The sequence below is a fragment of the Harpia harpyja genome, chromosome 8, assembly GCF_026419915.1.
Source record: "Harpia harpyja isolate bHarHar1 chromosome 8, bHarHar1 primary haplotype, whole genome shotgun sequence".
Lineage (NCBI taxonomy): Eukaryota > Metazoa > Chordata > Aves > Accipitriformes > Accipitridae > Harpia > Harpia harpyja.
In genome coordinates, this window is record NC_068947.1 from 49,548,722 (window position 1) to 49,561,062 (window position 12,341).

At 39.4% G+C, this 12,341-nt stretch overlaps 1 protein-coding gene across 5 annotated transcripts in view; it reads left to right on the forward strand.

The window, feature by feature from the left end:
- The window catches only part of CFAP91 (cilia and flagella associated protein 91), a 41,538-nt gene that overhangs the window by 347 nt on the left and 28,850 nt on the right, over nucleotides 1-12,341 (forward strand). For 3 of the 5 annotated variants that reach the window (XM_052794807.1, XM_052794804.1, XM_052794806.1), the window contains exons 2-10: nucleotides 606-682; nucleotides 2,818-2,975; nucleotides 5,734-5,817; nucleotides 7,100-7,156; nucleotides 8,057-8,238; nucleotides 8,933-9,110; nucleotides 9,458-9,615; nucleotides 9,876-10,058; nucleotides 10,170-10,312. In XM_052794807.1, the coding sequence (XP_052650767.1) occupies nucleotides 606-682; nucleotides 2,818-2,975; nucleotides 5,734-5,817; nucleotides 7,100-7,156; nucleotides 8,057-8,238; nucleotides 8,933-9,110; nucleotides 9,458-9,615; nucleotides 9,876-10,058; nucleotides 10,170-10,312 (1,220 nt within the window). Of the gene's footprint in view, nucleotides 1-605; nucleotides 683-1,252; nucleotides 2,097-2,817; nucleotides 2,976-5,733; nucleotides 5,818-7,099; nucleotides 7,157-8,056; nucleotides 8,239-8,932; nucleotides 9,111-9,457; nucleotides 9,616-9,875; nucleotides 10,059-10,169; nucleotides 10,313-12,341 lie in introns of those variants that run through there. The other 2 variants (XM_052794808.1, XM_052794809.1) reach the window with 2 other exon arrangements.

Sequence of the window (12,341 nt, forward strand, 5' to 3'; positions counted from 1 at the left end):
GGTCTCCCCGACCGGCCGCCGTGCATAGAGGAGGTGCAGGGCCGGAGCGGGCCGAGGGGCTGTCATGGAGAGGCCGGCAACTAGCTAGGCAGGGAAAGCAGGGCTGGAGCCGGGAAGATGGGTGCAAGCCCCAGGAGCCGGGCAGAGCCCCGCAGGGGTAAAGCGTTAGGGTTGGCAGCGGTAAGGAAGCTACCAGGAGCGAGGAGAGGCTCGGGACTGGGAAACATTTGCTAGCTGGAGGAAAGTCAGCACTAGCTCTGTGTCCCAGAGGGACGCATCACGTAGAGGACGATATTTCCACTGATTACCATTGCGCCATGCTTTCTTTTTTCTGTTTCATGTCTTCATCTTCTATTTTAACTCAGCAATGCTTCCAAAGAAAGTAGGTTTTTCTTCAGTCATGTGCGTGTTCCACAGAACAGTAGTAGTTCAGCTCTGAGGCTCATTTGTGTGATGGTGGAATTTCTTTGATATGGAGACATGTACTTCAGTTTTTTTCTTCCCTAGTTTGTTTTATACTCTCATATGGACAGACAGTGGAACTTGACGATTCATGCTGATTCCTCAAATATGTAACTAGTTCCATTTGTTCACTTACCTTTCAGACCCTCTGTACACACTATCAAGTGAGAAGGACCATTCCAAGTCAAATGTCCACGTTCAGCTTGTCGGTGATAAAGTGGTAGGTGTTGGCCAAAGATAGCTCACATGTGCACCTTATGTTTCTGCATGTGTGCATACACATGGATAGAAACTCTGTCTCAGTTCTAAGCTGCTCCCTTAAAACAGCAAAATACAAAGCAAAGGAAGCAGTTTTATCTAAAACAAGACTTAACACAGGGAGTAGCCATGATTGCAGGCCTAGGGTGACTCTGTAGCAGCAGCCTAGAAATGCCCAGTTTCACGTCCTGAGTAATTTCCTAAATTGTGTGTCAGTACTTTTAAAAGACTATCTCCAAATGCTGTTAACAATAGCTTGTATGTTATTAAGATCTACTAAAAGAACTGGACAGTTCTTGGGCTGTTATTCAAGCAGAACTGTTAAAATAATGTGTTATTTCACATAGTGCCTTCTCATTTACCTTGGGCACTTACACTACAGTTCAAGGTAGCATAATTAGACAGTTTAAAATGAACAAGGTAGCAACAGCTAAGCAGCCTGTAAAGATTGCAGACCCATCCTGATTCTTCATACTAGGTTAGCGCAATTTAACTTCCTAGCTAAGCCCTCAGCTAGTTAGCCCATGCTTAGCTCCCTACTGCATTTGCTCCCCTGCTATCAGAATTCACCCCAGCTAGTTCAAAACCAGCTAGGGCATGTCTGTGGGAGTTGCAGTCACACCTTCAGAGAGCAGTGATTGATGGCTGGACAGGCTGCATATAGGTAGAATGCCAAAGGAAAACAGACTCCGTACAACTGCACAATGAATTGGATTTTTAAACAGAGTCCCCTGAAGCTATGCACTTGACTGAGCCTGCAAGGCAGATACTCTGAACTCTGAAACTCCATTGCTGTACTGCGAGGACAAAATCCCTGAGCAGCTTTCCAACAATAGAATCAAGAAACATTTTTTTGAAGAATGTTTCTAGATGTCTCTTACCCCATTATCTCAGACTCTTTCTTATATCTACATGGAAAAAATGTGTGTTTGTCTGCCTCTCTGTAGAGAGACATACACATGGAGCTGGAAACATTGCCTGTCATCATAGAGATCCTTGCAACAGTATGGCTGTGTTAACAGTTCAGGCCAGACAAAGTAAGCAAGCATACTGTCACTAATGTCACATCATAGGTGTAATGTTGTGGATGGGTATGGTGATGGACTCACTCTGACTGGCATAAAACATGTTTTAAGCATATGAATCAGCAAGTGCATAATGTGCAATTCAAAACAATACAACTTTGAATTCTTACTCTATCACAAAACTGGGTGGACAGGGGTTGTGACGGTATTAGTTTATAGGGTTTTCCAAATTCCTGAAAGTTGAATTCCCTTTGGAGAGAAATGAAACAAAAATGCAGTCTCATGCACAGCAAGCAGCTACTCATAGCAGGGTACCTACATCTTCATCATCTGACACTCTCTTACACTCTGGTGAGTTAGTGTGCTTGAAATGTCACCACTACCCTATATGCATCTGAGTTAGCACCTGCTGAAATGAAAGGAGCGATTCATAATTCAAAACTGATTTCAGGCTTTACAGAAGCTCAAGCCAATATAGCTACATCACTTATACTTGAGTCACAATTGCAAAGATTTACTGGCAACCATAAATTTAGAGATTTAAGGTGTATCTACCCAGGGGAGTTAGTGCTTAGAAGGAAGGGTGTGGATTTTTAATGTGATCATTTTTGTGTGCTAACTCCCATAGAGATATTTTTAACATATGCTAAAACTGTTACAGTATAAAATAATGTAACTTTGTAAGTGGAATATGTTACTTCATTTCTAGAGCACTCGAAATAGGAGGGAGTTACATGGGGTAATGTGCTGGAAGTTCATATTACTGCATATTCACAGTTACTGCACGCTAACTTCTTTATGTAACGAACCGTTAGATCCTTCGATTTTAAGTGTAAGTTTAGACACTGGAAAACAGCCAGAAGACATAACTGTGCATCTGCTGCTAGTCTGGTATGCTCCACATCTTGAGAAGTACCATCTAACCAGCTGACATCATTAGCATACGTATGCCTTCTTTCCCCATCCCAAATGTGCAGTCCTGTAAATCACAGCAAGCTGAAATTCTGATCTCTAATGCTGTTTGAAATCGCTAAATCACTGCCTCTCTTCTTTGTGTCCACACAAACATTAGGTAAAGGCACCAATGCTCAGAAGTATGTTTAGTAGCTTGATTCATTTCCCGGGCCACAGTTTGTGCCTGGAGGGCAAAGATCCAGTGCCTCCATTTATTGACCGAAGATGGAGAGGGAGGGCTCAGCAGCGCCTGGAGGCTCTTCAGAAGCTTGCTGCGTAAGTGTTCTATGGTTGGATAATTTAAAACAAACATGCAAACAAAACCGACAGAAACCCATGCACACTGGAGATGACTGCAATTTGCTCCTACTTATATTTCCCTTGAAATTAAGAGATTGCAGCTGTTGTGGAGTATGGTTGCCCATCTGTTTCTTACAGGGTGGATGTTGCACATTCCTTCATCCCTGTGCTATCTGCTTTGCAGCGGTTACCAGGAAAGAGAGTTATTTCAATCTCCTATAGATCAGATAAGTTATGAAGACTTCAGTGACTCATGTGTGTTACTTCAGCAGGAGCTGTTTCCTTTTAGTCCCATGCAGTTGCAGCTGGTTAGATTGCTTTTGCTGCTCATGCAAGGGTGTATGGGGCCTGAACCAGGGCACCACATTTTTAGTGCAGGGGTTTCTTAGTTGAACTTTCTCCTGGCATCACAGTTTGGGCTTCTGATTCAGCAAATATTTTAAAAAAACCATTTATGTGTTTTGCCACACCATGTATTTTTTTGAGTCCTCTTGTGGCTGTATTCAAGACGGCAGGCATCAGCCTAGGTAGTGGTTTTCAGAAGTTTTTGCTGCATTAACAAGCTAACTTTAGACCGTGGGCTTTTCAGATGATGTCTGCTCTGGGCTTGTTGGTAAGTTCTACCACATGCCAGACAGTGATTGAAGATGTTTAAGAATGATACAGCGGATTTCACACCTGGTTTTGTTCAGTTTCGAAAGCATATTCTTCTCATTTCCATAATAAAATAAGAATTTTTTTTTCTTGTTTTCGGCATTTCAAACTGTCCCCAGCACATGAAAACCTCAGTGGCTTCTTATACTTTGCCTGTTATTCTGTAACAAGAACTTATTTGACCCCTGCGCCGCTTTAAAATTTATTTGCATTTCAACAACATGTATTTGCAAAATGCCTTGAAATTAACAAAACATGAGAAATACATCCCCTCTGTTTCAACCTGCACTGATTGACAATGTTGCTGATACAGAAGATAGAATATTTCCCAGCTGTCTTCTCAGTAGTTGCATTGCGTCTGCAAGGTTACCAGGAATAAATGCTCATTTATTTCAGCAAAGTCAGCAAATGTAAGTCAAGGACATGCAAGAGGCAGGATCTGTGGAATAAAAGGGGCTATTTCACTGGGTTCCCATTGTGCCTATAACTATACCATAATAGGATGAACAGCTTATGCTAATAAAGTTAGATCATAAGAATAAGTGCCCACCTGTGCTGAATGAAACACAAATCCATCTGGATGGAGCAACAGTCTGATATGTAAAGAGTCAGCTAGTGGAACTAGTCAGCTCAATTAACTCATTTGAATTACAAACACAACTTCACAATAATAGGTTGATTAGTGCTGAGCAAGTATTCTCAGGTTACAGCACTGCATCTCGAAACATTCCCCTCTCTTTTGTTATGTGATATGACTGAAAGCACTGGGAAGACATGACTTTAAACTTACCTTGGCAGTAAATTGTATGTCACGGGAGGTTAATGAAGCATCTCTCTATAGGCTTTGCTGTAGTGGGTAGCCATACTGTGACTCCCTGAGTTCCACAGCACAGCTCGCAGGGCTTAGATGAGGTCTTTGAAGACAACTGATCTCAGCATGCGATCCGCTGTTTTGATCCCAGCTGTCGAGCAATGTTATGTATTGTTAATTGTATCTCTGTAAACATACCTCTGTATTTAAAATTAGGCAGCAGCAACCAACTCCAGCACCCACAATCCCGTACATCTGAGGTCCAGATTCTTACAAATTGCCAAAAATGGTCTTACGAAAAACATGACCTTCAGGACTTGCCATATATATAGCTTAAAGAAATGACTTACCTTAATGGCATGATATGGGCTTTTTTTTTTTTTTTAAAAAAAAAGAACTTCTGTTTCTTGGTTTTAACTACCTTGCAGGTTGAGAAGAATAAGACTGGAGTATAAAGTGGTTGTGAAATCGAATAGCAATCCTCATGCATAGCTTTTCAAGGACTCAGTTCTACGCGTTGTCTCACTGACTGCCTTAATGAGGTCTACCTCATGGTCTTCCAAAGCTTTAAAATAAAGAAAACACTCCAAGATGTTATAGTGAAAATTTTAAACAGTCTGCCTACTTCAAAACGGGGAAAAAAAATGAAGAAAGACTGTTCTTGCAAAAGATATGCTTGTTCCAGCACAGGTTTTGAAACATTCACATGATCATCCTAATTTTTCTCCTTTATTGGAGAATTCAAATTGAAATCGCTGATTCTAAAATTTTCCATATTTGCTCAAAATCTCTTTAGCTACTTTTGAAAAGTAGAAAGTGGTAGTCTTCCCCTTCGTTCATTCTACTCCTTTACACGTATTTTCTGTTATGGAAAGTTTTTCCCTCTTAAGGAAATGAGCTTGCTCCCCCTGCTCCCAATAAAAGTAGTTTGCTTTACAAGGTCAAGCATTTAAAAGTGGCCAATCCTTTTCACGACAAGCACGTAAGACATTTTTATTAAAGGCAGCAAATGACAATTTCTTGCCCTTACATAGTGGGAAATATACGTAAAGTGTCAAACTGTTTTGCTGTATATGTAGGTATGAAAAAAACAAAATATAATTGCTTGTACAAGTATGGGGATTTTGTAGAATTTGTAGTGTGCATGTATGATTGTGGAACCAGAGAAGCAGAGAGAGAGATTAAAAAAAAAAAAAAAAGCATAAGAAAAAAAGATTAGAACTGCTCTGAATATACTTCTTAAATGATATCCTGTATTTTGGCTTTTAGAGCTCAATCTTCTCTTCAAATACCTCAAATTGTGTATGAAGATCCTGAAGTTAGTGGAAGGAATCGCTACAAATACTTTGCACGGTGAGGAATGAACTGATTTGAAAAAGAGTTCAGAAGCTTGCTTTTGTGCAGTTTAAAGAGCACGTGAATAAATGCCAGAGCCTTATTTTTTCTGTCTTTTCTGTCAGTTCTTTGATCACTGCCATGGAAAGTCTAAATAGTAACCAAATCTTAAATCACAAGGTCTTTTTAAATTCACGCTATGCCAGAATTTTCAGGTAATGAGTTACCATATAAGCAAATGTACCAGGCATTCTGTACTTGATAATTATTTGTAGAAAGCCTTGGGCTGTAGATCCCCCTACACAAAGGAAGAAGATGCTCACAAAACCATTGTGGTTCTCCAGACTCCTGGAAAGGTGCCTTCGTAAGAAGGAACCTTTTAATTCCCAGTTTCTGCCGGGAGCAGAAAGGAAGCAAATAGAATCCTTAATTAACTTTTCATCAATGTCCTCTACTGCAGGACTGCTCTGCTCCTTCCAGACTGCAGGTCAGCAATGGACTCAAGATCTGAACCAACAGCTAGTCTACAAACATTCTCAACTTAGTCACATATACTTCAAATTACATTCACTATAATAGTCAACAGCTATTGGCCAATATGTCCACTTTAAATATAAAAAAAATTGCCAAGTTTAATAAATTGAAGTTCTTTATGGCTCCTTTAACAACAACAACAAAAGGACAAAGATGATGTTATCTTCTGCAATTTGAAATTAAGCTTTAAAGTCTCTCAGACGCTAAGGGAAATTGATAGTGAACTGCAATATGCAAACTATAAGAATGCCTAAAAAGGAATTATTAATACATTATTGAGCCCATATCACTTTTAAGATACTTCATAAAATACTACAAAAAAGGAAACGATCAAATTAGATAAGTCCAAAACAGCTTACCTTACCAGCTGATGGTAGGAATTCATTTCAGGATTTCAAGAATTTATTCAAAAAAAACCTCTCAAAAGCTCAAAGTGAAAAAAGTAAACTAATTAGTGAAACATACACAAAATGTTGTGAACACACTCAAAACAAACTTCTTTTAATTATTGTCTTGTTTTGCAATTCCACTTGCTGCTTTGACAGAAGAATAACACTCAGTCCTGCCGGTGAAACTTTTCTCTCTTACTCCTTAGCTATGAAAGAATTATTTAACATTCAGGCACAATTCTTAAACATGCAACTACAGAACCTGAGTTGTGGGAAATCAGTGTAACTCCACTGAAATTAGTGGACTGCAGTTCTTCTAAACTGTAATGATCTTTTATGCTCATGGTTGTTGTCTTACATCTACATTCTCTTTTCAGACCTCTCATCCCTTCTAATAAGCTGCTTCCACTAAATGTTGCTTATGCAATGGCAAAGTAAGTAGTGAGTTCTGGAACATTACTGTGTAGTGGGTCATATCTCACTAGAAAAAGATTGGGAAACTATTTAGCTGGTGACCAATATTATTCATAATGAACTAGCAGGAGAAATTTATTAAGAGGTAAGGGTTTGTTCACCATTAAGAACTCCTGAAGAAACAGGTGACTGACTGTTTCAGAGTTTGCTTGCAGTATATAAGTAGTAATTTGTGGGTAAAGGACATGTGCCTCAAGTGTGTTATGATTATGAGGCCTGAAAGAGAAAGCCAAGTGTCTCTGAATCCTAGAAGAGATACCAATGCAAAGAAGATTCTCCAATACAGCAATATTGTTGGAAAATCTTCTGATATTTTATTACAATCTCTGTGATACTTGCAGTACTATTCAGTGGTGCAGAGCATCCATGGAGTAGTCTAATGTGGTTTCCAGTGGGGATCAAATTTTGAGGGGACATAAGAAGATTCATTTCCTAGTAGAGTCAAAGGAAGTTGCATGTGCTTACATCAGAATTGAATCTTTGTTCTGGAATTGTTGGAAAGACAAACATGTAAGCTAAACTGAAGCAGTCCAGCTTCATTTTACACTCAACCATGAGTTACTTTTTGTGCCCATTAAAAGCAATGCTTTAGAATGGATACGTAGGGAAGATCTGCATGTAATAACTTGTGAGAGCTGAAACCAGAAGATTTCTGGATTGTTTACCTAAGGAGGGAGGTTTCAGAGGACTCAGTGTAGCCTCACTCTGCTTTTACTAAAGATAATGGAGTTAACATCAATAGGAGCAATGTTAAGATAAAACACATTTGGGTATCCTACCTTTGACTTAGTGTTGCGTTTGTTTTGGTTTGGTTTTTTTAATGAATGTGACAAACGTTCTTCCATCTTGCATGTCTTTAGGACAGAGCCCTATGTCCATTCAGCTACAAGAGACAACAAGGTCTTCGGTCCCAAGTTACGAACTTTGGGCACACAGACAGATTACAGGGATGGTGAAGCCCAGACGGATCCCTATTCCCCTGAATATGTAGTTCCCAGTGGCTCAGTCCCTGAACTTCTGACACTTGCTACACTCACTTGGGGTGAGTTGTGAAATTAAGATAAATGATAATAATCGTCGCCTCTTTGGCAGGAGATTCTTTTTTTTTTCAAGGTCAGGTTTCAAGTCTATTGCCAGCTTTGGCAGCCCTTCGTTGTCTTCCTTTGGGGCATATTATTTTATCTATTTCTAAAGCAGGTATGCTATTTTCCTACTTAATAGCGCTGTTCTGGGGCATTTCATAAAGAGTTTTGAGATCATTCAATATAAAAAGGTCATATGTTTTACAGATACAAACTAGGAGCAGTTTTTCTATTTACCTACTGTTCTTCAGCTGTTCTGAGTTAGACATCAGTAAAAAATCAGCACGAACACTGCTGCCTCAGAATATACTTGTGATCCTCATCTCCCAGCATCACACCCACAATAGTGATGGACACTGAACACACCAAAGAAAGTGCTCATTCTCAGAAAGTGTTGTCCTGGAAAAGTTTTTCCTCCTTTGCAGCCTGCAGTAGAGGAATGAAGTGCTAGGGTTAACATCAACTAAGCTATAGCAATTCCAGGTCCTACCATTCCTCATACTGTACAATTTTACTGGCCCTAGAAGTATTTACTTCTGGCTATTGACAGCTCTGCTTGTGTGTGCCCATCCAGCCCTCTAATACTTTATTGGTGGTGGTTATTTGCTGGATTCACCATTCTTCTAAAGAGCTGCTGCTTCTTGTCCCTGTAAGGTCGAGGGCTACCAGCAGGACTCGCCGAGGTGGAGATGATTGAACGTGCCCGGGAAAAACGTGCATGGGAAGCAACTCTTCCAACAATGGACAATGCCTCACAAATCACGAAGAGGAGGAAAATGATGGATGACATGGAGAGGAAGGAGTGGGCCTTTAGAGAACAGGAAATAGAAAAGTAGGAGTTCAATTATACTCTTAATTTCTTTTAATTATTGGCTGAATAGAGAAGGAACAGGAAGGTTTAGGGGATTGGCTGAAGGGTACAAGCCTTTTATTTCTGTGAAAATCCCCTGAGTTTGGGAAAGGATATTTTATTTAATGTAAATTTAATGTAAAAGACTGCTATCACAATACTTTTCACCAGTGGTAAACTCACTTTTTAAAAAGAAAGATTAAATTCGAGATATGCAATATGAACTATGTGTAAAGTAGTCAGTTGGTATGTAGGATTTAATGATGACAGCACTGCACAGAACACTGCAGAGTACAGTAGGTCATACTTGGCCTTTTCTTTCCTTGCAGGTTGCAGGAGGTTCGACTGGAAGTCTTAAAGAAGCTGCTGCAGAGGCGAGAGAAGAATCAGAAGGAGCTGGATGCCAAGCGCTTGGATGACCACTGGCAAAATCATCAGAAGGCTAAAGAAGAGAAAATAAAAAAGATTCAGCATGACTGTGCGCTGAGTAGGTTTGAAAACTGGGGAGAGAGTAGAATGAGACTTAAGTTTTCAGACAAGCCATTTTTATTTTCACAAGGTTGCAGTCTTTATTCAAGATGAAGCAGGTTGCATCCACAATATAAGTATGCGTGGCCAGCATTTGTTCTGGTCCAAAAGGTCATGTTTTATGTTAACCAGCAAAAGCTTTTGTGAATTTCCGAAGATGGGGCTTTTGTTAGAACTATTTGTATGAAGAACCTTCTCACATTTATATTTCCTTTTCAGTGCTCCGGAAACTGATAGCTAAGAGGAAGAATGTGATGGGGAAGCTGGAGAGACGAGATATCATCAAAGAATATACGGACTTTGCATCACAAACATACGCTCCTTTGTCTAGAGTTGGTTATTTCCCAGACAACCATTCTGAATGCTATGTGGTAAAAAACTTCTATCTTAACACCTTTGCAGGTAAGGCATTTTGGAAGACTTACTTTGTATGAGATACTTACTTAAAATATTAATAAAACTCAAATTCTCTCCCCACCACTCCATTACTTAATCGCTGTTTGTACTTCTTAGGACTGTGTGAACTGGAAGCATCTCTCCCAGATTCTTTCACCCAGGCCAAGATTAAAGCTCCAAAACCTAAGTACACTACCACTAAGACTGGATTTATTAAAAGATCAGCAAGGCTAGAGGTGGAGCTGGCACAGGTTCACCAGGTATGGAGCTGCATCCAGCAGCACATCAGTTCCTCTTAGATTTGAACTGCTCAGAAATACTATCTGGAAGACACATGTATAAGCTTTCATCCCAAGTTCCTGTGCTAGATTAGTATTTTCTGTAAGACAACTTCAAAGACAGAATGGATCGGACATTCAGACTGTTGTAGGCATGACCAGTACTGCTCTGGAACTCAGTCTGCCAGTACTCTCTCCCTAATATCTGTGCTTCTGCTCCAACTCTATAGAAAACAAGCATAGCTGCTTCTGTCTTCCTACAGATCAGGTATTTGGATCGAAACATATTATGTCAGTTAGGAATTCTCTCCCGCCATTTGCTCATTCTCATTTCTTTCCTTGCTTTTATAATGCACAAGTGGCAAGCCTACTGGTTACACTGTCAAACTACTAATAATTAAACAAACCAAATCTGGGTTCATATTCTAAAAATTCTGTAAATTTTTAAAAATGTACATTTTAAGTACATATTGTAAAAACACCTGCAGCAAAGCATGATTAAAATGACCCCACTCATAAAATCAGATCAGAACGGTGGATGCACATCACTGTTGTTCCCTAACAACAGCATCTGATTTGCAAACATGCTAATAGTGTTTTGCATATCTTAATTTATCACAACTGTTCATGCAGATGAGGTGTCCATATATGCAATTAACCACTGAGGAAAGAAGTGCCTCATTTGCATCTACAATCACAGTATTTGTAAATTACATGTACTTTTAAGTATGCTTCTTGTGATGCTGTTGAGTGTTACCTTTTTTAAAATCAGGCATATTCTTGGCTGGCTGCTGTATCTCTGAAAAATATTGAATTTAATTTGTAAAGCTTGGCAACTTTCACTTATGCTTTATTTAGTGAAGAAGTATTTCATAATTGGAAATTGCGTGTATAGCTTTCTTGGTTTAGTGTAATTTAATAATACTCTCAATGCAGACAGTAACTTTCTACTAATGAATTTTAAATTGAAATCTTGTTCTGAAAAATCAATCATATTATCTCAAATTTAAATTCCACTAAGTCTTGTAAAAGGTGAAACATTGCATCTGATTATTATTCAGAAGGAAAATTTTTGAAGAAAATCTTGAGTGCTACAGGAATTGTTCAAGAACTAAGGACATTAATTCACTACAGTTTTAGAGAAGAAGACACAGCAGTATTGAAGGGGTTTGAGTTTGGGTGCTTTTTGCATAAACTTCAAGTAGTGACTATGTATAATCTGGATCATAATACGGTTCTCATAGGCAGCAGAACGTTAGCCCAAGCTTTCAGAGCTGAATTCCAATTACAGCAATTGTATTCTTTTTGTTCAAAATACTTCTCATGGTTTGAAAGGCTACAGTGGAGTGTCTAAACTGTAGTCACGGAGAAGTATGCCCTAATGCTGGCAGCTCACACAATAATGTCTCTTGAAAGAAAAATTGGTGGCCAAAGGGAGATGGAATGCAGAACAAAAGCAGGCAATTCTGCATATTTTCTTTCTTAAATCAATGTAGATCACTTGGTCTACTGTTTATACCAACTGGGGGCTAACATAATTAATATTCTTTTCCCCACCACAAGAAGGCAAAATATATATTCTTTTAAAATCACAAAGCATTTCCTTTGCAGGCAAAGATGATAAATCCACTATGCAAAATTTAACTGCTGCTTTTAGATATACAGAAGTAGCCAGCAGACTGGTTGGTCCAGACAAGCAGAAAGTATTGACACTGTGAAACACCCAGCCTGCCTCAGTCACCGTTAGATTTAACCAAACTTTCTGTTCAGAGCAACAAGAAATTACTGCCTTAATTAGCGCTTGAGCTCTGTGGTGCTGTTACTGGTCACTGCTCCCATCAGAGGCTTTTGCTTCTTAAATTTGGTGGCTATAGCATGTTCTGGCTTAGCAGGGCCTCTCTGGCTGGTCAACCTCATAAGCTACTGGAGCTGTCAAGAAGAGGGCAGTAAAGGGTGCAGAGTACTTGAGTTAACAGAATTTAGCACTTGAGAGGACAGCTGTCTGACCACT